General features: G+C 42.9%; 1 protein-coding gene across 2 annotated transcripts; it reads left to right on the forward strand.

The window, feature by feature from the left end:
- Positions 1–20,093: 20,093 nt before the first annotated feature.
- LOC147325562 (uncharacterized) lies at positions 20,094–25,477 on the forward strand. 2 transcript variants are annotated; one of them, XM_086300126.1, is made up of 3 exons: positions 20,094–20,227; positions 22,037–22,296; positions 22,452–25,477. In XM_086300126.1, the coding sequence occupies exons 1-3, from the start codon at positions 20,192–20,194 to the stop codon at positions 22,921–22,923; spliced, it is 768 nt and encodes a 255-aa protein (XP_086156252.1). In that variant the 5' UTR covers positions 20,094–20,191; the 3' UTR covers positions 22,924–25,477. The 2 variants fall into 2 exon arrangements, with proteins under 2 accessions (XP_086156252.1, XP_086156251.1); XM_086300125.1 differs by having other exon boundaries at positions 20,100–20,227; positions 21,860–22,296.
- The last annotated feature ends 725 nt before the right edge of the window (positions 25,478–26,202 follow it).

Here is a 26,202-nt window from a genome sequence, read left to right on the forward strand (position 1 = left end):
GGGAAAGAATAAAAAGATATACCATTCTCAAGCTTATTTCCTTGCCGGTCGTGCGATCAAACATTACAGCCGACCACACAGCAAATACGAACCATGGCTGATGTGTGTGCTTTCGCTTGAGCTTTGTTTGGCCCAGGAAGATGGCGCCTCAACCAAAAATCCGTGGCATCACACTCCAAAGCCCTATAAAATATGTAAATGTTAACTCACCTTCCTGCACACTTCTCCACTGCTGTCCTTCTCTGCTTCCCCAGCCCATTCTTAACCTCTCCTCCACACAAACAAAGAAATATCCAAGTGAGAACTCTAACCAAAATTCACTCGTTATCAAAATCAATTCTGAAGCAATCACTTCGGGCCGAAACCTCCTCTTGTTTCCTCTCTGTCTCGCTCCTGTAAAAGAGACACTTACCTGCACAATTACCTGTAACGACTCCAAGTTCTTTCCTAGTAATTCCTGCAATGAAGCCTTTTTAAACTGCAGTCTGTCTCTGGGTTCAGCTCCTTTGAGTCCAAGCATTTGGTTAGTTATGACAGAGAAAGAGACAAATACCCACTAATCAGTGCTAAGCAACAGACTAATAAAATACTGTCAGTCACTAAAACTGAAGCACAAATCTCAGCGTGGAGTGTTTGGGCCTTCTGTAATGAGCCAATCTGCCTGTCTGGTGCATATTCTGTTGTTATCCAGAAAATAAACAGCAGCATTAGAAAATAAACAAGCGCTCTTCTTTTATTGAGTCAAGCAGTTGGTTAAACTGGCTGGTGTCGTACTATGCGGAGATAGTGCTAACAAAAAGCTGTAATGATCATTCAATATTTTTTGGGGAGGGGGACTCATGTCTATTCTCGGTATATGAAAAAGATATGGGCCTAATCAAAGGCATTAGAAACAATGCTGCTCTGTCATCACTTAAAATAACTTCTGTGGCTGATATAAGCTCAGATCTCTCTCCTAGACTGTGTACATTTCAGTCTTCTTCGTGGTTTTCCAGCCTCCCAAAGTAATTCAGACATTTTTTGATTGACATATCAGAAAAGAAACTGTTTGTTTTTTATGTCTTAAAGTTTTTAAAGAGTTTGTATGGTTTGTGAAACACAGGGCTAGTATATGATATATTGAATACAAAAACTGTATACTATTTTTTTTCAAGCATGGTATTTCTTTCATAAATTTTAAGATGTAAAGATGTATTTAAAAAACAATGAGCAAAGTCGTTTTTTCTTGGCAGTTGCTCGGTCACCTGTCTGACTAAAAGGGTACTTAACAGCCGGCATAACCATCGGGAATCTGTACCTGCTGCTTTGTGAAAGTCATGAGTCAGAGGGCTGAGTGACAACTTATTCAGAGCATTTCAGATAAATCAGAAAGATGGAGCCGTCTGGCTGGGAATAAGAGCATAATTAATTGTGTTTCCTGAGGTGATCGAAGGCAGGTAGGCACTCCACCTCAACGTGATAGAGCTATACAGCAGAAACTTCTTAGAAGTGTTTTTTTTTCTATTGCAAATTGTATAATTTCAACTGCAATAGAGTCCCTACAGTTGGTATAAATGTTTACTGGAATATACAGAGGCATACCTGCCCCCACACAGTGCACTGAGAGCATATGGATGGATGGATGGGCAAAGGCAGAGCATGCTTATGGGGTTCAGGCAACAAACTACAGGCAACCGGGGCAATCTGCTGGTCGTACTTCATATTCAGAACTCTAGTTGTTGTTTTTACTTGTGTTACATTGTCTCACTCAGTGAATGGAGTTTGTCACAACACTGAATTTTTCTGAAAACTTTAAGTGTTCCACTTGTGTATGCTTAACCTCTTGAGCCCATGTGATCCAGATTATAAAGCTGTGGAATAAGCTCATATGTGAGTCATACAAAAAGGAATTCAAAGTAACTTTGAGTCTGATTGTTGCTCAGTTGCTTTTGTTTTGCCTTTTCGCTGTCTTCCAAGGTCACAAATTAACTTTGACTGTCCACAGAAAGAAATACTGAATCAGACAGTCCTCGCCATAAAACTTGTTGTAAGGCACCTTGACAGTAATTCAAACTCTGACCTCTGTCACCAACATGAATATGCAAATAAGCCTGGAAATTATTCAGTCCAATGAGCCATCGCTTGATAAGCGTGAAGCTTTTGTAAAGCGTTTGGTTGGACACTAATAAAAGCCGTTTAACCCACATCTCATCTTCACATTCAAGACAAACAATACTGACACTAATGTCCACTTTGAATTACGAGGCGTGAAAGCAGATCCTAAAATACACATTCAGCCATGCAAAGTTTGGAGTGCCTAAGAAGTTCTTGGATTTAAAAAAAAAAGAAAAAGTCCTGTGAAAATGCTTCTTAAAGGCGATTAAAAGCCATCAAAATAAAATGAGTACCAGTACAGGACATGATGAACACATTTCAGGTACACCTACTTTTTGGTTTTTGATGAGCTCCCACTCCAGGGACTTCTGGCCGTATCGAGGTGAGTAATGCACATTTTCTGCACCAAAAGGGTCTTTGTAAATTCAGACATTGTTTACACTGTATTTGTTTAAACTAACAAAAACAAACAAACTGGGGATGAAGCCTATAGTTCATGAGGTCTCACTATTTAGGGGAGTCTGAAAAACAGGTTTTTAAGCGAAGCCTTTGATACGTTCTCTCTCTCTCTTTAGCATTTAATGAAAGATCTCTTTAAACTGCTGTCATTTATGTTCACCTCTTCTTTTTATAAAATGCCATTTCAAAATAAATGCATCGATATTTTAAAATAGTCACATGTCTCTTAAAAGATCATTTGATGGTTTTATCAGCAACAATTCAGGGCCTCATGCATATGGTCTGCAAACAAAGCTCCCATCATTTAGTTTTCACGTGTTTCCTCCTGACCTGGTTGCTGTTATGATCCATGATATCAGCTGCTCTCCAGAGTCAAAGCTGTAGTCTGATGGACTCCAACTCCAGCTGTTCTGCTCTGGATGTTCACTGCAAGCTATGTGGCCTCTTTAAGCAGCACAGGGTTCAGGTACCCCTACACTGAACTCACTATCAGCAGTGCAGAGCAAAGGCTAAAGTCAGTAATTGTAGTCCAAGGCAGTGAAGTTGGAGGAGGTTTTAAGTAAGACCATGAATCTAAAACAGAAACCACAATTATGCTTTTATTTAATCACATCTTGTTTTTATTTGTGTTTTGTGGATATAGAAACATTTGTACTATATCACTTTACAGGGAGTGCAGAATTATTAGGCAAATGAGTATTTTGTCCACATCATCCGGAGGGAAAACAGTCCACCTCTCTGAACAGTGTCTGGGAGGCTGTGGTTGCTGCTGCACGCAATGTTGATGGTGAACAGATCAAAACACTGACAGAATCCATGGATGGCAGGCTTTTGAGTGTCCTTGCAAAGAAAGGTGGCTATATTGGTCGCTGATTTGTTTTTGTTTTGTTTTGTTTTTGAATGTCAGAAATATATATTTGTGAATGTGGAGATGTTATATTGGTTTCACTGGTAAAAATAAATAATTGAAATGGGTATATATTTGTTTTTTGTTAAGTTGCCTAATAATTATGCACAGTAATAGTCACCTGCACACACAGATATCCCCCTAAAATAGCTAAAACTAAAAACAAACTAAAAACTACTTCCAAAAACATTCAGCTTTGATATTAATGAGTTTTTTGGGTTCATTGAGAACATGGTTGTTGTTCAATAATAAAATTATTCCTCAAAAATACAACTTGTCTAATAATTCTGCACTCCCTGTAGAATAGAAAGGCATTTCTGTAAATATTCTCCAGGCCCATGTAGAGCAGCAGAAAGCTCAAGAGTGGAAAAAACAAGCTGCACAACAGCAGTTTGGCCTGACTCCGTTGGAGGTCCTGGTACTCATCAGGCCTTAGGCCTGCATTACAACACACAGATCAAGAGGATACTGGATGACTCTTACAGAGGCTGCGCCAACTAGGATCCTCCCAACCATGTGATTAATTTTCTGTTTCCTCTTTCTAAGCTTGAACTTTTTTAAACGTGTAATATCACAAACGCTGCTTCAAATTTATCTAAAAGCTCAAATTCACCCTTTTTGTCCTTCTCTTTACTTTTTATGATGTCACAGCATAGCTATCTCAAGCCCCATTTAACTGATGCTCAAGTTATAAATTATGGTTGAAAAGACTAGCGGGTCATTTATCAATCAGGTCTACTCCCAGCTACTTTGTCTGCATGTCAAAGGATCTGTGTGTAAGATAGTGAACTCCAAGTTGCCCCAGTGTGAATGTCTGTGCGAATGTTAGGCAGTGGGCTTGGGTACAGAAAAAGCACTTGTATGAATGTGTGTGTGTGACTGGGGGCATGAGCCTTGAAGTAAAAATGAGGCTGTTTTATATAATATATAAGTACTGGTCAATTTGAGTTGAGTTTATACCAAAAAGTTCTACTTTGGTTTCATCTGACCACATGACATCCTCCCAATCCTCTGCTGTATCATCCATGTGCTCTCTGGCAAACTTCAGACGGGCCTGGACATGCACTGGCTTCAGCAGCGGAACACGTCTGGCACTGCGGGATTTGATTCCCTGCCGTTGTAGTGTGTTACTGATGGTGACCTTTGTTACTTTGGTCCCAGCTCTCTGCAGGTCATTCACCAGGTCCCCCCGTGTGGTTCTGGGATCTTTGCTCACCGTTCTCATGATCATTTTGACCCCACGGGATGAGATCTTGCGTGGAGCCCCAGATGGAGGGAGATTATCAGTGGTCTTGTATGTCTTCCATTTTCTGATGATTGCTCCCACAGTTGATTTTTTCACACCAAGCTGCTTGCCTATTGTAGATTCACTCTTCCCAGTCTGGTGCAGGTCTACAATACTTTTCCTGGTGTCCTTCGAAAGCTCTTTGGTCTTGGCCATGGCAGAGTTTGGAGTCTGACTGTTTGAGGCTGTGGACAGGTGTCTTTTATACAGGTAACGAGTGGGGGACAGAAAAGCTTCTTACAGAAGACGTTACAGGTCTGTGAGAGCCAGAGATTTTCCTTGTTTGAGGTGACCAAATACTTATTTTCCACCCTAATTTACGAATAAATTCTTTACAAATCCTACCATGTGAATTCATGGATTTTTTTTTCACATTCTGTCTCTCACAGTTGAAGTGTACCTCTGGTGCAAATTACTGACCTCTGTCATCATTTTAAGTGGGGGAACTTGCACAATGGGTGGCTGACTAAATACTTTTTTGCCCCACTGTAGTTATTTGAAAATTGGTGAACCACTGCCCTTCTTTACTTCTGAGAAAGTCTGCCTCTTTAAGATCCACTTTTTATATTGCATTGTGAATAAAATACAGATTTATGAGATTTAAAATCATTCCATCCAGAGTCCTCTCCTGCCTCCCTCGCTTCCCCCCCCTTCCTGATACCATGACACCCCCCTCCTCCAATCCCTCTCTCAGCAGCAAGACATCTCCCCCCCTCCCCTCCTCCCAAACATCTCCCAGTGTCACAGTGGATCAGGTCAGGAGGCAACTGAGGAAGCTTCGCCCCAGAAAGGCAGCAGGCCCAGACAAGGTGTGTCCTAGGATGCTTAAGGCGTGTGCTGCTGAACTTGGGGAGCCGCTACAACGAGTCTTCAACCTCAGTCTGCGACTGGGGAGAGTGCCCGCCCTATGGAAGACATCCTGCATCGTCCCGGTCCCCAAAAAGAACCGGCCCAATGAGCTGAATGACTTCCGACCGGTGGCACTGACGTCACATCTTATGAAGACTCCAGAGCGGCTCTTCCTCAACCTCCTCCGACCACAGGTACAACATGCCCAGGACCCACTACAGTTTGCATACAAGGCGGGTGTCGGAGTGGAGGATGCCATCCTGTACCTCCTACACAGAGCCCACTCACACCTGGATGGGGGAAAAGGCATGGTCAGGATCCTGTTTCTTGACTTTTCCAGTGCCTTTAATACCATCCGGCCCTGTATGCTTCAGGAAAAACTGAACAGGATGGAGGTGGACCCCTGCCTGGTGGCTTGGATCTCCGACTACCTCACCGACAGACCACAGTACGTCAGGCTGAAGGACATCACGTCTGACACTGTGGTCAGCAGCACAGGAGCACCACAGGGAACTGTGCTGTCCCCTCTTCTCTTCACCCTGTACACCTCTGACTTCTGCTACAACTCTGAATTATGCCATATTCAGAAGTTTGCAGATGACACGGCCATCATGGGGTGTATCTGGGATGATCAGGAAGAGGAGTACAGAAGTCTGGTGAGGAACTTTGTCGCATGGAGTCACACAAACCACCTGCAACTCAACACCTCAAAGACTAAGGAACTGGTTGTGGACTTCGTGAGGTCCAGAGAAGGTCCACTGCCGGTTCAGATAGAGGGGGAGGAGGTGGAGGTGGTCAACAAGTACAAGTACCTCGGGCTGTGGGTGGACAATAAACTGGACTGGTCATGCAACACAGAGCACCTGTATAAAAAAGCCCAAAGCCGACTGTACTTCCTCAGGAGGCTGAGGTCTTTTAACATCTGCAGGAAGCTCCTGAGGATGTTTTACCAGTCAGTGGTTGCTGGAGTACTTTTCTATGCTGTGGTGTGCTGGGGGAGCAGCACAGCAAAGAAGGACTCATCCAGGCTGGAGAAACTGATCAGGAAGGCTAGCTCTGTGGTCGGCATGAAGCTGGACACTCTGGTGACAGTGGCAGAGAAAAGGACACTAAAGAAACTGCTGGACATTATGAACAATGCTGGGCATCCTCTGCACACGGCCATAAACAATCAGAAGAGTCTGTTCAGTGACAGGTTGCTTCTCCCCAAGACAAGAACTAACAGACTTAAAAACTCCTTTGTCCCACACGCCATCAGACTGTTTAACTCCTCTCTGGAGGGGAGAGGGAGGGGAAACAGGAGGACAAAGGAGGGGGGAACAACTAAGCTGTAGTGCCTCTTCACCTCACTGTACAATACCTTGTGCAATACTTTTTGTAAATAGTCAACAGTGCAATAGACTCAATACTTGAAATGTGCAATTCACTTGTATTTTTATTTTTTATTCCTATTTATTCTATTTATCCCCTTTGTATATTTTATTTATATTTGTCTCTGTATTTATATGTGTGTGTGTGTGTGTGTGTGTGTGTGTGTGTGTGTGTGTGTGTGTGTGTGTGTGTGTGTGTGTATATATATATATATATAACAATTCTGTAACTGTAACTTCGGTCGTTGCTGTGCTTTTTTTGGAAGTCGAATTTCCCAGAGGAACCCACCCGAGGGATTAATAAAGTTCTATCTTATCTTATCTTATCTTATCTTCTGGTTTTATTTGCACTTCATACAGCGTCCCAATGTTTTTTGGAATTGGGTTTTTTTTAAAAAAATAGTTTCCTTTTTGGAGCAAAATTCCAAAAATGAGCGGGCTATAGCATTTCTGAAGATTTCTCCGTTTCTCTCTTTGTTATTTACTAGCAAACTAAATATCTGACATCATTTCAGAATTTTTTTAATGTAATAAAAAGTCTGAACTGCCTCAGCACCAAGTGCTTAAAGATTAAACTGATGTCAGGCGTCATACTTTAAGATGGACATGCTTGCTATGAGCGTGTTCGTATGTGTTTGTGTGTACAGATGAGGGTCTCTCCTGACAGTGGTGCCACCCTGATGGCTGGTGAGCGCAGGACAATGGATGGCTGAAAATGAATTTGGACAGCTGAGTGACCGCGGGGCAGCCCCGGCCGAGGGTCGTCGTCTGATGACCTTGTGCTGTCTGCCGTGGAAAGCTGATCTGACAGCACGAGGCCCAAGGCCGCAGACACACATGTGGAAGAGCAGATAGCCACCAGGACACAGACTGACTAACTGTCAGATGTGGAGGCAGGAGGAGAGTGAGGGCTGGGAGGTGTTGAGCCATTAACAACAACACTTTGCTCATCAATTAAACAATTGCTACTCTCCTTTGAATTGGCACGTTTAGAGTTAGCCTGATGAGTAGATCAGACTGCATCATATTAGACAGGTCAAGAGTTCAGTCCCTGCACTCAGTGCTGTGATATCCAAAAGCAACATATTAAGTTCCTGATGTGTCGTTTTATTTTCTTTAAAAACTGAATTAATGAGTTGGGCAAACTCTCAGCAGTGCCCTCATTAAAATTAAAAGTCAAAAAATGTTATGTCCAAATAACTAAAACAGTTAATTTCAGCAACTTGACTCCTACCTGATAAAAATTCCTACACTGTGGCTACATAAGGGGCAGCATGGTGGGACTGGCACTGGCTGTTGCCTCATCCTGTTCCAGATCAAGTCATGATTATGTATCACATGCTGACCGTTTTCCAGGAGTGGGCTTGAACTCAAGCATGCTCAGCTGTTTCCTATCTCCACTTTCTGTTTATTGCCTGTATTTCTACTCCATGTAAAATAGTGCTGGGTATCGATTTCTATAATTAATTCGATTCCGATTCATTTATCAGTACGTATCTATATTTTTATGTCTGTGTACAAAAACAAAGCTGACACTTGTGAGACTTCATCAGAGGTGTAAGCATCACAGCAGATGCCTTGGTGTCAAAGTAACTGAGGATAAAGCACAGAAAAACATGAAGGAGATTTTCCTGGCCTGGCTTTTTATAGCAGATAAACCACTTAAAAATACTCTGCAGTAGCTCAAAAACAGAAGAAAACCATGAATCAACATATGAACATTACCTGATGCTGCTGAAGTGAAACAGAGCAAAGGCACAGAGGTTTATAAGGGACACAGCTAAGCCTTTTGCAATTTGGAATAATTTTAAAAAGTTTAAATTTCTTTGGTATTGAACAGCAGAAATTGTCCTTGGTCTACAGGACAAAAGTCACTCTTTTGACCCACACCAGTTTTCACACCTTGGCTCGTGTGATTAGGTAAAGGATCAACAGGGGTCCATGATCCTTTTGGGGGACACTACCATAGGGCTTGAAATCTGGGACTCTCCATCAGTTGCTCTTGGAATGAAGAAACTTCTCGGACGAGAGGTGAAACGTCTTCAAGGAAACTTTTTTTAAAAGTCCAGACGCTTTTCTTTCCAAGCTCCTTAGACTACAAAGACTTGGATGACTAAGAACTTTCACAGACAGCAGAAGTTAGGCTTCCTTCTAGGAGGTCATTTTAGAAAACAAAAAAAAGATAATACAGCAGCTGACAGCGCTGTACACAATGGTAGACTGGTGCATAAAAAGCAAGTGAATTATGCAGAAAACAGAGATTTGAGATCGGAAACTTTTTGAATTACACTGAGAGAGAAAGAGCTGTGCAGGAAGTGTGATTTTATTGTGGTGGAAGCAAAACAGCGAAAGTCAGAGGGAATTAAAAATTGTGTTTTTCCAACCTCAAGCGCAGCTTTGATCTTCTTTTGCTGCTGGTTTAATGATTTTTGGCCAGAGAGTGACAAAACCTAAAGGTTCAGAATATGTGAGATGTCGGTTTTCATTACCCGACGGCGTGTCCATGTATGTGCCCTCGGGTGAACGATCCACGCTCTGTGTTTACATCTTTATGTGGAATCTGCTTACATGCTTTTTAATTTGGTGTTTTAACTCTCTGGTGGTTGTTGAAATAGTTTTGTGAGCTTTAACCTGAGATTCTGGCATTTCTGGCAAAACACATTTATATTTAAAAATCAATTTAGGATTTAATGAATCGATATTGCTTTATTCAAACTAAAATCATTTTGAATCAGGAAATCGATTTTTTAAACGACCCTTAATGTAAAAGCCCTGTGAGTTTGTTTGTTCTCACCTGGACACTTGTTTGACCCACTGAGTTAGACTTACCTGTTCTGGAACTCGAGGAAACCAGACGGATAACCCTGTGAAAAAGAAGTAAAAATACTTATTTGAAAATTTTGTTTTGAGAAAACGTTCCCGAGTGATGTTCTGGTCTTTGGAGAAGTGCTTTTCAGTGCTGTCTTTTGCTGCACATTCCTGAAACTGTTCATCAAAACCTGCTAAGTCATTCAGTTGTGTCCTTGAGTCCCTCAGGTAAAATTAAAAAACAAAAAAAACAGCTCAGTGTTGTGATGAAATTATTAATTTGGTTTCTGCGCCCTCTGAGCTTTATCAGTTGCTTCACTTACCGGATTCAAATGTTGCAACTTTTTTAAAAAGCTTCTTTTTATGAACATGTTCTGCTACTATAGACTGCTCTCAATACTGAGAGAAGTACAACTCTGTTTCTAGAGGTGACTGCTATTTTAAGGTTTTGTGGACATTACATAAATTCTGGTCATTGACTGCGGGGACCTCTAGCCTCTGATGGTTGACTGGACCAGTGCACTTATCACTTCATTTAGAAGGCATTACACACTACACTAATTCTGTTTTTATAAAAGAAACCCAATTTCTATCAACAAATCAGTTTAAGTATTTAATTCAAGGGCTACAATGCTGTAATAGTTGATGTCCCAAATCAGAGTTGCAGATATTATGTTTAGAGTAGTGTGAGTGTTTTTGACCAACTATGCACACACTCTAAATATGGCTTTTAATCTTTTTAAGTTGAGCAATGTGCATATTACTGTAGGGTAATATTTATTTAAAATGAACTATATGTTAAAAAGTAAATATACAGGGTGGGCCATTTATATGGATACACCATAATAAAATGGGAATGGTTGGTGATATTAAAGTCCTGTTTGTGGCACATTAGTATATGTGAGGGGGCAAACTCCTCAAGATGGGTGGTGACCATGGTGGCCATTTAGAAGTCGGCCATCTTGGATACAACTTTTGTTTTTTCGATAGAAAGAGGGCCATGTGACACATCAAACTTATTGGTAATGTCACAAGAAAAACAATGGTGTGCTTGGTTTCAACGTAACTTTATTCTTTCATGAGTTATTTACAAGTTTCTGACCACTTATAAAATGTATTCAATGTGCTGCCCATTGTGTTGGATTGTCAATGCAACCCTCTTCTCCCACTCTTCACACACTGATAGCAACACCGCAGGGGAAATGCCAGCACAGGCATCCAGTATCTGTAGTTTCAGGTGCTGCACATCTCGTATCTTCACACCGTAGACAATTGCCTTCAGATGACCCCAAAGATAAAAGTCTAAGGGGGTCAGATCGGGAGACCTTGGGGGCCATTCAACTGGCCCACGACGACCAATCCACTTTCCAGGAAACTGTTCATCTAGGAATACTCGGACCTGGCACCCATAATGTGGTGGTGCACCATCTTGCTGGAAAAACTCAGGGAATGTGCCAGCTTCAGTGCACAAAGAGGGAAACACATAATCCTGTAGCAATTTCAAATATCCAGTGGCCTTGAGGTTTCCATTGATGAAGAATGGACCCACTATCGTTGTACCCCATATACCACACCAAACCATCACTTTTGTTGTTCCAACAGTCTTGGAGGGATCCATCCAATGTGTGTTAGTGTCAGACCAATAGTGGTGGTTTTGTTTGTTAACTTCACCATTCACATAAAAGTGGCCCTCATCACTGAACAAAATCTTCTACGTGAACTGAGGGTCCTGTTCCAATTTTTGTTTTGCCCATTCTGCAAATTCTGTGCGCCGATCTGGGTCATCCTCGTTGAGATGCTGCAGTAGCTGGAGTTTGTAAGGGTACCATTTGTGAGTAGTGACATGCGGCGAGTGCTACGCTGTGGGTTCTTGCTACGCTGTGGGCTCTTGGTTCAAGGTTCAAGGTTCTTTATTTGTCACATGCATAGTTATACAAGTATAACACACAGTGAAATGTAGCCTGACACGCTCCTCGACATGTGCAAAAATTGGGGGGGGGGGGGGGGGGGGGGTGTAGAGGAAGAACATTATATATATATATACATACATATAGTATATACACTGGGTGAATGTGCAGTAGTAGCAGCAAGCAGGTGAATTCTGTACATTAATATGAATAGACATCTGACTATTTTACAGGATATACAATATAAACATATTTAAAATTAAAGGAATTGAAATGTACATTGTGCCTTGGTTTAGAGTGTCTGGAAGAGAGTCCTGTCTCAGTCAATTATAGATGATGTGAGAGGGCGGGTGTGTGTGTTTAGGGCACGGATGGCTTGGGGATAGAAGCTCCTCTTGAGTCTCTCTGTCCTTGCCCGGAAGATGCGGAACCTTCTACCAGATTGCAGAAGTTGGAACAGTTTGTTGCCTGGATGGAACGGGTCCTTCAGTATCTGCGCTGCTCTAGTCCGGCATCTCCTGGTGTAGGTGTCCTGAAGCGGGGGGAGAGCAATCCTGCAGCAGCGTTCTGCTGTACGGACAGTGTTGGGGAGTAACGGAATACATGTACCGCCGTTACGTATTTAAAATACAAAATATGAGTAACTGTATTCCGTTACAGTTACCGTTTAAAAGGGTGGTATTCAGAATACAGTTACTTTGTTGAAATAAATGGATTACACTGCGGTACTTTCCTGTTTCATATTGTGGCGGGTCAGGACTGTTTGGGTTTTGTTTGACAGCTACGTTCTGTTGTTCCAGGCGGCAGCGTTACGGTTGCCATGGTTACAGGGCGACGCTCTCTCTCTCTCTGCGACTGTGTGTTTCCTGGGTGAGAGAGCGCCTTTTCGTTGTTGTTGTTGTGCTAAGCTAACAGGCAGAATGCTACAAGCATAGCTCTAAAGAATGTAGCATCATGGGCAGTGTAGTCCGTGTTGCAGGGAGAATGGACTGCCATACACGTTATGTGTCTGTGAGCGCGAGGAGGGAGAGAGAAAAAGGGGAGTGGAAAGGTACGAGTTGTCATCGAGGAAAAACGGGAGCTGGAAGCATGTAAATTCAGCCAAGAAGAGTGCCTGACGAGCCCAGCTGTAAGTAAGCTATTAAGACTCGACTGCACACCGTGTTCCTGTTTTCCTCCGAAAACAATAAGTTCCGTTGGAGCAGTCTTTCAACGCCTCTCTCTGTCTGTCGCAAGAAAAGTTGACCCACACAACAAAGTAAAGCTAGTTTTCGGCTACGAGCCGACAGGGACCCCGCCGTATTAGTCAGAGGTCCCTTTACTACAGTTCGGAGTCGCGGACCTTCAGTAATAGTAATAAATCACACAGCAATAGTACATTCACGTTGTTGTAAAAAGCATGATAATATATTAAGTAATCCAAAGTATTCAGAATACGTTACTGTCATTGAGTAACGTAACGGAATACGTTACAGAATACATTTTGGGGCATGTATTCTGTATTCTGTAATGGAATACATTTTAAAAGTAACCTTCCCAACACTGTGTACGGATCACTCTCTGGAGAGCTTTTTGGTCCTTCACACAGCTGTTCCCAAACCACGATGTCATGTTCTGTGTGAGGATGCTCTCCACAGCGCCTGTATAGAAAATCCTGAGGATCTTTGGAGAGACCCTGAACTTCCTCAGTTGTCGTAGGTGATACAGGCGCTGCCTAGCCTTTTTGGTCTGGACCTGAATGTGGGCAGCCCATGTCAGGTCTGAGGAGATTTGGACACCAAGATACTTGAAGGACTGCACCCTCTCCACTGGAGCTCCATTGATGATGATGGGCTTGTAGTCTCTGTGCTGACCCCTTCTGAAGTCCACCACCAGCTCCTTGGTCTTGCTGACGTTCAGCTGGAGGTGGTTGTCCTGGCACCACGATGCCAGATTCTTCACTTCATCCATGTAGGCCGCCTCATCGTTGTTGGAGATGGCACCCAACACCACTGTGTCGTCAGCAAACTTCACAATGGTGTTGGAGCCATGGGTGGCCACACAGTCTGAAGTGTAGAGGGAGTAGAGCAGTGGCGAGAGGACACATCCCTGAGGTGCTCCTGTGTTGATGGTGATGCTGTTGGAGAAGCACCTGCCCACCCTCACCACCTGAGTTCTGCCAGTGAGGAAGTCCAACACCCATGCACACAGACGGCTGTTAAGTCCCAGATCCCTCAGCTTTGTGAACAGTCTGCAGGGCACTATTGTGTTAAACGCTGAACTGTAATCAACAAACAGCATTCGGACATAGTTACCCTGTTTCTTGTCCACGTGGCTGAGAGTGGTGTGTAGGACGTGGGCGATGGCATCCTCTGTGGATCTGTTGGATCTGTAGGCGAACTGCAGCGGATCTGTGGTGTCTGGGATGGAGGAGGAGATGATGTTCTTCAGCAGCCTCATAAACACCTTCATTACTACCGAGGTCAGTGCAACTGGCCGGTAATCGTTCAGGGATGAGGGTTTGCTGTTCTTGGGCAAAGGGATGATGGTGGATCTTTTGAAGCATGTGGGGAACACAGACTTCGCCAGGGACTCGTTGAAGATGTAAGTGAACACACCTGCTAGCTGAATGAAGCTAGGACAGCCACTGATGTTTCTTCATTAGTGACAGTTTTCTTGCCTCCACATTTTGGCAAATCCAACACTGAACCAGTTTCACGAAACTTAGCAAGCAGTTTGCTGACTGTAGCATGGGAGATGGGTGTTCTCGTAGGGTGTCTTGCATTAAAATCTGACCCGGTTACTGCGTTCACCAGATATCAACACAATTTCAATCCGCTCTTCACGTGTTAACCTCTTCAACATGTCAATGGCGACTGTGGCTCAGGGTGTTGGGAAGCGTATCTGTAACCGGAAGGTCGCCGGTTCGATCCCCGGGCTCTCTGCCCTGGTCGTTGTGTCCTTGGGCAAGACACTTTACCCTGCCGCCTACTGGTGTGGGCCAGAGGGGCCGATGGCGCGATATGGCAGCCTCGCTTCTGTCAGTCTGCCCCAGGGCAGCTGTGGCTACAACCGTAGCTTGTCTCCACCAGTGTGTGAATGTGTGAGTGAATGAATAGTGGCATTGTAAAGCGCTTTGGGTGCCTTGAAAAGCGCTATATAAATCCAATCCATTATTATTATTATTAACAAAGAGAAACTTGTAAATAACTCATGAAAGAATAAAGTTACATTGAAACCAAGCACACCATTGTTTTTCTTGTGACATTACCAATAAGTTTGATGTGTCACATGGCCCTCTTTCTATCGAAAAAACAAAAGTTGTATCCAAGATGGCCGACTTCTAAATGGCCACCATGGTCACCGCCCATCTTGAGGAGTTTGCCCCCACACATATACTAATGTGCCACAAACAGGACTTTAATATCACCAACCATTCCCATGTTATTACAGTGTATCCATATAAATGGCCCACCCTGTATTTTACAGGTTTCAGTATCTACTTTCTGAAAGAGAAGAATTATTAGAGAAGTACTACATTGTCTGCAAAAACTAACACCATGGTATAGCCAAACTGAGATGACTCATGTTTCATAATGCATCTCTGTATACAGTTCAGTATGAGTTTCTTTATGAAGACAAACTCCCCCACACACTGTCATACTCATGAAGGCTGCTATAAAGATGAGGATGTGACGAACATGCGTGTGTTTAACACTGCAGGTTAACAGTGGCCAGTCAAAGAGCACTTAAGAGCTCCCTGGGAGTCTTTAGTCATGCACACAGAAAAAAACAAAAGTCCAATCACAGAGATCCTACTTCTGTCGTCTCGTCAGCGTGTCAGAACAGCAGCTCCACACTCGGCCACATTAGCCCTTCACATTAAGAGCTCATGAATGCATTTACATCTCTGGGATCATTAACCAAAGGATTCGCTCCACTGCATTCACATCACCTCTTTTTTATTTTTATCAGCATGTCCAGCATCACTCTTGATATCGGCATAGTCATCATAACCACTATCATCATCATTTTAGTACTATTTTTTATTTTTTGTGTGTACGTCTTCTGTTTACTTTTATTTTCAACTGGCTTCATTGTTTATGACGACTCTGCCTTAAACAACATCAAATAAACTTTAGCTCATTATTGTTCACATTACCGATGCATGACTCTTCTAACACCTACCATATACTGACCTTTGCTGATGATGCCACAGTCATTGGCCTGATCAGCACTGAGGATTAGAGAGCATACATAAATAAGGTGGAGCAGTTGACAGCCTGGTGGACAACGAACAACCTCACTGTGAACAGAGACAAAACTAATGAGATTATCATGGAGTTCTTCCACAGCTGACCTTTAGTGGTAGGGAGGGTAAAGTGCACTAAGTTTTGGGGAATGCATCCATTGTGTAGAAGGCAAAATTCTCTCCACCTTCTTCATAAATTGACCCACTCGAGCACTAACAGTGTTTTAGAGAGGAACCATTGAAAGCCTATTTACATACAGCATCACTTCATGGCTTGAAAACAGCAGGAAAGAGACAAACAGAACAGGATTGTGAAAAAGACTTGCTTCCATCTCTGTCTGATGTCTACAACCAGTACTGCATTATCAGAGGTTGCATCATCATAAATGATGCCTCCCATCATTCTCACAGCCTGTTCTCACTCCTGCAGTCAGGGATAAGGTAAGCATTTGCATCAGGACCACAAGAGTGGCAAATAACATCTTCCCCACCATAATCAGACTACTAAACTAAAACATGTGACTCTGATTTCTGGACATAAACTTTCTATTATGCAGAAGATTTTATTCTGCATTTTATTCTACACTGTCTTTAATTAGACACAGTTATTGTAGTTATTAATGTTCATATGGCACTTATATGTTACATTAAATGCTTATTTGCCTAGAGCAAGCAGAAATGTTATTTTATTTTTATGCATAAAAAGAAATTGATGAATAAAGTAAAGCTCAGTTCAAATAGGTGTTGGCTGCAAAGTGAGTGCTGACTATAGTTAATGGTGCTATATAACCATAGCACCATTAACTTTCTGACTGGTCCCATACAAGCTTAAATTTCACTTTGCAATTGTGTCAAATTACCCAAGGAAACTAAATCTGGTCCCAAACAAGGAAGTGGATATTTTGTTTTACTGGGAACTATTAGTAGCTTTTCTGTGGGTAGAGTGTGGAAACTGAAAAATGAAGCTGAATAAAAACTGTATTCTTTCTAATGGCCAACAGGAGGTGACTCATATCCTTGATTTATGATCTCATTAACCACTTTTCTGATGAATTTATGGTCCCAATTGCGCGGCAGATTAACAACCTGTCCTCTTGCCCTGCGACAGCTGGGTTTGGAAGAGGCTGGATGGGCAGTAAACCATGTTTTTTGTCAAGGTTGGCCTAACTTGTGTGAGTGTGCAGTTTCCTTCGGTTTCTAATAGTCCACCGCTCTTTCCACCAAAATGATGTTGGACAAAATGCTGAGCTCACAGATCACTAACCAGCGTCTGATGTCACAGTGGCTACATCCCCCTTTTATATAAACCGCCACTAAGTCTGATGTTATTAGCCATTTCTGGGTCCAAACTCTTCTTCTGTTCCCAGACTCAAGCAAACACTGTGCATCGATGTGTCATGTACTATGTACTTGTACTAACCCCCACTTCAACATCCTGTCCCAGAATAGACACAGGCCATGTAGCTGTCGTCTTGCTTCTAAATTTGACCGCCATCTCTCCAGATGGCGTTCAAATATGGAGCAACCCTGGAGGTCCCTCTCCGGGGTCTGCTTCTGTCCATTGAGCCTCTCTAATAGCCAACTCGATCTCCCAGGTCAGGGCCCCAATTACACAGGTGGGCGGTAGAATGGGAGAGTCCCGAGTTGCGTCTTCAGAGGTGGCGAATTGGCGTGAGAGGGCGTCTGGCTTGACATTACGGGAACTGGGTCTGTAAGTGATTGTGAACTGGAAACTAGGAAAAAACAGGGCCCACCTGGCTTGCCTGGCGTTGAGGCACTTTGCCGATCAAATGTACTCCAGGTTCTTGTGATCGGTCCAGACCACAAACGGCTGGGCAGCGCCCTCCAGCCAATGGTGCCACTCCTCCAGAGCTAGCTTGATGGCTAGTAGCTCTCGGTCTCCCACATCATAGTTGCTCTCTGCAGAGGTGAGACGGCGTGAAAAGTAGGCACAGGGGTGAAGCTTATCACCTTGCTGCTGGGAAAGCACCGGCCCCACTCCAGCGTCCGAGGCGTCCACCTCTACAACGAACTGCAGGTTGAGGTCGGGTTGGACGAGAATGGGCACCGAGGCAAAGCGGTCCTTCAGATGAGCGAATTCTTGTTGAGCACGGTTCATCCCAGCAGAAGGGAACCTTGGGAGAAGTAAGACGGGTCAGAGGCAGGGCAAGTTTACTGTAGTCGCGAATAAAGCGACGATAGAAGTTCGCGAACCCCAGAAAGCTTTGTAGCTGTTTATGGTTAGAGGGGGTCGGCCAGTCAACAGCGGCTTGGACCTTCGCGTGATCAGTCGATGATGTGGCCCAGGAAGGAAACAGTTGAGATATGAAACTCACACTTCTCCCATTTAACAAAGAGACGATTCTCAAGGAGACACTGAAGGACTTGCCTGACATGGCGTATGTGTTCTGTGACAGAGCGGGAGAAGGTGAGGATGTCATCCAAGTAGACGAAAACGAAGTGGTCAATGAAATCCCGGAGAACGTCGTTCAGCCTGAAACACAGCTGGTGCATTGGTGAGACCAAAAGGCATTACAAGATATTCGAAATGGCCCAGGTGAGTATTGAAAGCCGTTTTCCACTCATCCCCCTCCCTTATTCTCACCAGATGGTAGGCGTTGCGCAGGTCCAGCTTTGAGAAGATAGTGGCCCCCTGGAGAAGCTCGAACGCGGAACTCAGCAGCGGGAGGGGATACTTGTATTTAACTGTGATGGCATTGAGGCCACGATAGTTGATACAGGGCAACTCTTGTCCTTCTTACTGACAAAAAAGAAACCGGCTGCAGCAGATGTGGACGAGGGACGAATGAGACACGCGGCAAGGGATTCGTTGATGTATCCCTCCATGCTCTCACGCTCAGGTTGGGACAGGCTCTACAACCTACTAGTCGGGAGTGGTGCGCCTGGGAGGAGGTCAATCCCACAGTCGTACGGCCGGTGGGTGGGAAAGGAGTGTGCCTTATCCTTACAAAACACCAGTGCCAGGTCGTAATAAACAGACGGCATGGAGGACAGATCTGACGGTTCTGAGATCGCTGAATTGATTGGTGGGTTCATGGCGGGGGTGGCGGCTTTTAAACAGGGCAGTGTAACTGTATGACTTCAGAGAAACAGAGCGTGCTGATCAGCGTGCAGCTGATCCGCCTGGCCGTGACAAATAGTTTTTCCTTATACTTAGTCTAGTTTTACTCTTTGAGCTTTGTGTTTCCTTGGATTTTGCATTCCTGACAATAGAGGCTACTTTCATTAAAGAGACATTAAGAATAACCAAACTAAATGTAGACGTCAGAATGAAGACACGTTTTTCTGTTATCGTCTTAGTGTTTTTAAGAAACAGGACAGCTGCTGAAGCCTTTTCTGCCAGGTTGCCTGGGCGGATCACCTCCTCTCTGAACTACAACTGGGCTTCTGATAAGAGATCTTTTAATATTACTCCCGACTTCAATATCAGAGGATTGCAAGGTTGCCAGGCAGGGATATTGAGCGAAAGCTAAGAGTTTCTCCCTTTCGGCTTGGCCCGGCATCAAAACTTATTAGATAGATAAATGAGAGCTGGACTTGTGCCGGAGCGGGCCTCTTTCTGTGCCTGTGTGTCATTTATTCGTCCCCCGAATAAAGGCTCCATCAGATAGTGGGTAGCCTTTCATGGCGGCCTCCATCTCTCTGCATCTGTTGACCCACTGCGGCACAGTCGGGATAATTTGGGCTGCTTTGGCGGCTCTGAAACAGCACTTTCCCTTTGAAACAGCTTTTGTTAATTTTGTTCTTTCTTACCAGATAAACCTCAGATTTAGAGGTTAGGAAGCATATATGTGGTTCTTCTACTCTATTGGGCATTTTGTTATCTTATTTATCAAAGCAAAGAAGCCTTAAAAACCCTTTTTATAAAGCATTTCTTTGTTATATGAGGCTTTACAGCAAAATAGGAGGCTTACTTTTTTATCGTACATGGTTGGATGATGTGAGTGGTATTTATAGCATTGTAAGAATTAAATATTGCTTCTACACAGTAGAGCGTCTGTCATTGTCTATCAGAATTAAGCTCAGGTCCTTGAAAAAAGCATTTCCTTGACTAGTTTCCTGTAACCATGGTAATAGGAAGCCCTCTCCAATCACGTTTTTGTACTGTATGTCAGGGAAGTGAACAGCTTCCTGCTGTTTTCACTGGCTTCCTCTCCACTGGTGTGAACTCAGGATTCCGCATTAGGTCCTGGAAAGCTGTGCAGCTTTTAACCACAGCTCTTGTTGTGAGCAGTTTTTTTCTGTTTTCTGCATTTTCTAATGAATTTGCCCTCAACGCAGTCACATTTGAATGACGTAAGTTTAAACTTTCTTGTAAAAATTTAGACCAAACAGGAGTTTAGGCAGTGGCAGTTTCAAGATTTCATTTTTATTTCTTATGTTTTCAATACTTTTCAGGTGATTACTCGAGTGAACAAAACCAGTGAGATCAATTAATTTCTCTAATAATGTGATTTTGAAGCTTTATCTAAATTTATTTTCATATCACTGCTCAGTGGGACACGAGAGCTGCATGTATAAAATCAGCTGTCAGCTCTGACTTTAAAAATCTTTTAAAGATTTGCTAACTTTGCCCTAAAGTAAGGTTTTAAAAGTCATACTTAAAGCACCTTCATCTTTGCTGTTGTGTGATTCTGCATTCGGGATTCTTCATTGACATGTCTCGTCTCTTCTACACTCTCTGGCTATTTTGTTAGCTACGTCTTGCTAGTTCTAGCTGGGCTCCCTTTGATCTTCACTACTACATTAGTTCACATAGATTCAACAAGATGCTGGAAACATTCCCCAGAGATTTTTGTCCATATTGACATTATAGCATTAAACAGTTACTGCGGATTTGTCGGCTGCACATCCATGATGCAAATTTCCTGTTTTTCCACATTCCAAAGGTGCTCTCACCAGAATCAGATCTGTTGACTTTGGAGGTAACAGTGAATTGCTTGCCACATTCAATAAACGAGTTAAGATTATTTGAGACATGATGTATTATAATGGCAGAACTGTGGTCATAAAGGGGTGGACATGGTCAGCAACAATACTCAGGTAGGCTGTTGTGTATAAACAGCACTCACTTGGTTGTAACGAGTGGTTATTTCAGTTACTGTTGCCATCGAATCAACTCCAAGCAGTCTGGCTATTTTGCTCTGACCTCTTCTAGCATCAACAAGATATTTTCACACAGAGAAAATGCTGCTCACTGGATATTTTCTCTCTGTAAAGCCCAGAAATGATTGTGTGGGAAAATTCCAGTAGCTCAGCAGTTTCTGAAATACTCAGCCCAGCCTGTTTGGCACCAACAACCATGCCATGTTCAGTGTCACTTAAATCACCTTTCTTCCCCATTCTGATACCCAGTTTGAACTTCAGTCGATCATCTTAACCATGTGTTTTTGACTAACTGTATTAGGTTGCTGCTGTGTGATTGGCTGATTGCTGCTGTTAAAGTGGTCAATGGGCATAATGTTTCCGATATAACATATTAAATATACTATATTAAACATGGTCTGTGTTAGTTTTAGATTGTTTTTTTTTTAACTCTTGAATCTTTAGGAATCAATAGAGATGGGATAAGCAAGACAAGCACAGAGATATGTTGGCAACTGCCTGGTAACCACTGGTTGTTTAGATACCCACCACTATAAAGTCTGTGTTTGGGTTACTGTGGTAATAGTCTGTTGGGTTCACAGTAAGTGAGTGGATGTCTTTTGTCCAACCTCTTATTTAGACATCTTCCTCTCACAAACCTAATGGATTCTTTCCAATGATAAGGCAGTGTTATACATGTGGGAAAAAAACTGTAGAGGGAATATTCTGCCATTGTCTGCAGTGAGAGTGAAAACATCTTAGAATGACAGTGAACTACATAAAAGATAACAAAAGCATATCAGACAGAGCAGGCATACAGAGAAAGTTTATTTTATATTTCAGAGAGACTAAAAACCACTTCCTGGGGAGTCAAGAACACACTTGCGAGAAAGAAATGGAGAACTGATTTACATCAAGCTGCACTCCATTACTCCTCCTCACTGGATCAAACTGGCAGCGATGCAGCTTGGTCATCCAGTCACCATCAGCACTTCTCTCCAAATCCCTCCCCAACCTCAGAGTCTGATATCCAGGAGCCGACACCCATTCCTGCTGGACTCCATCCAGCCCGTGTTGGTCAGGGCTATCATCAATCCAAAACGGGGGATGGAGGAACCTCTCCAGCCGCAGACTCCACAAAGCCCCAGTAACTGCAGCTCATCGGGACCTGGTGGGAAATCCTGCTGGAGTTTAGACCTGAGGGTGGCTATTCTTCTGCTTACTCTGGCAGGAGCAGTAATCCTCCTACTGCTGTACAGACTGTTACAGCTGAGACACAGGTGTGTACATGTGTAATAACATGTAGCCAAAAGGTAAATTGATGTCAGGCTTGTTTGGTAAGTCATCTGTGTGCGTCTTGACCCAATTCAGTTTGGCCTCAGAAATGGGATCCAAGTTTTACCACTATATTTATTTGGTGTTATGTTTTCTTCAGGCTGAGGATGGCCAGAGCGAGGCATGCTTTGGAGTACACCAGCTTCTACCACAGTGGCACCTACACACTCAAACACCCCACACCTTGTCAGGAGCTGCCAGAGAAGAACAGGGCAGTACCTGAAGACACTGCACCACTCCAAACCATAACCTCAGTGACACCTGCTGTCATCACCCCAGTGCCACCTCCATCGCTGCCCTCACCGGCACCCCCTCCACTGCCACTCCCCCCACCTCCTGTCCTACCACGTCCACCTCTTCACCCTCCAGTTTCTCTCCCTCCGACACCCCCTGTCCTGTCACTCCCTCTTCCCGTGCCTGTCATCCACACCACCCCGCCCAGCCCTCACCTGTCATGGGGTGCCTGCTCAGATGCAGATGTTTATTCTCGGATTGGGACTTTCAGGCCATCCAGGCTTTCCAACCTCTCCAACCAGTCGACGGTCATCCTGTTTGAACACTCATCTGTTTGAACTCTCACAGAATGTGTGTGATCTCCTCAAGGAGTCTGTGACTGTGACAAGGATTACAAGATGTTTCCTGTACTCTATGTTTGTGTGTGTAATATACAGCAAAATATAAGAGGTTAACGTTTCAAAACTTTAAAACATGAAGTTTGCACTTTGTCAGCCACTGAAGGGCTTTATTGACAAAAAAAAGAAAGAAAAAAGCAGATGCAATAAAATTGCAATTTAATTAAAGACACCTCTATTATAACCATGTTTTTTTCTTAACTGGATTGTGACGTCAGGAGGACAGATGAAACCCTCCACTTGTCCAAGAAGCAGGACTAAAAAACTACCAATAGCAGATGAACAGTATGTAAAACAGGGCTTATGAATACATTGACTTTTTGGTGAAGGATTTCAAGAGTGAGGTACAACAGTGAACATCTACAGTCATCTGTAAAACATGGCAGAAGGTTGCATTTCAGTCAGTGGTGTCAGGGAATGTGTTAAAGTTGATGTGAATGCAAAAAAAGCACAGCCAGATCCACCAATCAGAACCATTTGGAAGCATCTAATTGACAACAGCTTCATTTCTCAGCGTGACAGGGATCCCATGAAAAGAAAAAATTAAGAATTTGAAAATTCATGGATTATAATGAGTGTAGGCAGCACGGTGGCACGGTGGTTAGCACTGTTGCCGCACAGCAAGAAGGTCCTGAGTTCAATTCCACCATCAGGCCGGGGTCTTTCTGTGTGGAGTTTGCATGTTCTCCCCGTGTTTGCGTGGGTTCCCTCCGGGTACTCCGGCTTCCTCCCACCGTCCAAAGACATGCAGCTTGTGGGGATAGGTTAATTGGAAAATCCAAATTGCCATTAGGTGTGAATGTGCGAGTCAATGTGAGTGCGAATGGTTGTCTGTCCCTGTGTGTTGGCCCCGCGACAGACTGGCGACCTGTCCAGGGTGTACCCCACCTCTCGCCCTATGACAACTGGGATAGGCTCCAGCGCCCCCCGTGACCCTGAAAAGGAGAAGCGAAAGTGAATGGGTGGATGGATATAATGATTGTATTTTAGAGTTTAAAATAGTTTGATCAAAGACCTTTCAATCCTGGTGGATTAACCATTACAGAAACATAAAAAATAAATAAATAAGTTACCTATGCTGTTAATTTAGGGCAGATATGGCATAACGCTTGCATTTTGTGGTGTCCTCATAAGTTTGTTAAGCACTGTATAACGAGTCCATCACCAGGTAGTTAGTAACACATTTTTGTGTTTTCGTTGTGTGACCACATTCAGGTGTGAATAAGAAATTCTGCATTACATACTTCATCGTGCAGATTGAGAAAATACACACCCTGTTATTTGTCTTAAAATATTGTAATATAAAAAATAATAATAATAACGACATTTTTAAATATTAAAAAAATAACCATGATCCCTAGTCACTTTAGCTATCTAGTGATCACCTAATGATTAACTCACTATTACTTTCTGCCTCTTTCTGTGGCTCCTTAATAATGAGCATCATAACTTACAAAATGATCATTTTGTTTTCTTTAAAACTCGACGACAGTGTTTAGGAAAATGTTCACTACCATCATAAATCAAGAGACCTGTAGGTTCATTTTCTCATATTCTCCTGTACATTCTGATGTTTAATGGCCTCCTGAGTTAGAAATATGGGATTAATGTCAATGCCATCCTTCCAGCCCTCTCACCTGGATGCTGTTAGTCTCCTAAAATGAGACTGTTATCTCTTAGTGGCTAATACTGTTTAATCCTTCCATGAAAAATGGGGATTCAAGTAAACAGTGCATGTATCATCAAATTTTAAGAGGAACTTTAACTAATGAAAGAAGTCATGTATATGTATAACCATGTATAATTTCTGCTGCATGAAGTAGTTCTGAAGTTTGAAGGATTCTTAAAGTGGATATGCAACATTTCAAAATGAAAAACTTTGATTAATATTCAACACATCCAGAAAACAAACACATTCATATTCATCCTTGCCTGACATTTCCTCATTTTATTTAATTGCCTCTGCTGTATATTGTTACAAATGTCTTTCCTCCTCAGCTTACAACCACTTACGAGACATTGCAGAAGCGCATGCACATATTGAATTAACTGGCTTTTAGAATGGAGACCGTGACCCCACGAGCAGACTTGTATGCAGAAATGACTAAAGATACAAGGTACACAAGGTCGCGGTTTTCACCCCAGCAGGCAGAGAGCAACAAACAACCATCAACTAAAACAGCTTCCCTTTACAAACTAATGTTGAATTATAAATGAGAGGTTGGTTGGAAAAAACATATTGAAATATTGAAGAAAAATTCACCTTGTTAATGTGGCCACTAACATCACCATAGAAAAAAGATGTTAGATGTCAGACATTGCCTTTGTGCCAATGGGGCTTTTTAATATGTGCTAAGTTCATCCACTGGGGAAGAGCACTAATGAAATAGTTAAGAGTTGAGCGATTGCATTGTTAAACATACGGTTTAATAATCATGTTTGAATTTTTTGCTGTTAAAGGCTTATATTACTAAATGAAGCAAAAGCTTATGATACAGAAAGAGACGGGAGGGGGGGGGGGGGGGGGGCATGAATGCAAAGAATGGTGTGAAACAGGGAGGGACGCTGCCATGAAAACCCAGCTCAGGAAATACCTCCCAACTAAGGAAACAATGAGCTCTGCTACTGCAACAATTCAGTAAAAATGGTTAAGATAAACAGGTTAGGAGCGCTACGTTTCTAATCGGGCAGTAGTTTATTTATTACAAACCACTTGAGTTTTGCATTGTGGAGGGCACCCTGAAGTAATTAAGTGCATGTTGTTATTCATGCAAAGTAAGAAAATATGTCAAAAGTTGTCAGTATTCCAGTTATCGGCATAAAAACTAGACTGAAAATGAGTGAAAAGAACATAATTGTTCTTTTCAAACTGGTCAGTCTACCTGTAACTTAGCTGCACAAATCTAGTGATACCTCAAATCTCAGCGCAGGGAAATTTGATTAATGAGGCAAACTGACCTCTACAGGCAATATTTGATGCTGGTGTGTTTTGTTGCTTACAGTGAATTTCCTGTTTGGCCAGATAAAGCTTTCTGCTTACCAGCATTAGCTTAAGTAATAAAGTGGACAACTTGGCATCTATTGTAGCAGCTAGCTGGCTAACATTATCTCTAGAAAAATGCTGTCTCTAGCCACAACAATCTTCATTGTCTTTAGTTAGTGATCAATGGACTCCATAAGCTATCATAAACTAGTGCTGCTCAATGATGAAAATGCAAA

Source organism: Aulonocara sp. 'chitande type north' Nkhata Bay, linkage group LG7 (genome assembly GCF_057382095.1).
Source record: "Aulonocara sp. 'chitande type north' Nkhata Bay isolate Kocher_YH1m ecotype deep benthic linkage group LG7, A_spYH_male_GT1.1, whole genome shotgun sequence".
NCBI lineage: Eukaryota > Metazoa > Chordata > Actinopteri > Cichliformes > Cichlidae > Aulonocara > Aulonocara sp. 'chitande type north' Nkhata Bay.

What these genes read in the sequence shown, in the direction of transcription:
- LOC147325562 (XM_086300125.1), top strand. Translation starts at nt 21,977, where the DNA reads ATGCAGCTTGGTCATCCAGTCACCATCAGCACTTCTCTCCAAATCCCT. An exon ending in CTGTTACAGCTGAGACACAG is followed by an intron (nt 22,297 to 22,451) that starts GTGTGTACATGT and finishes TGTTTTCTTCAG; the next exon opens with GCTGAGGATGGCCAGAGCGA.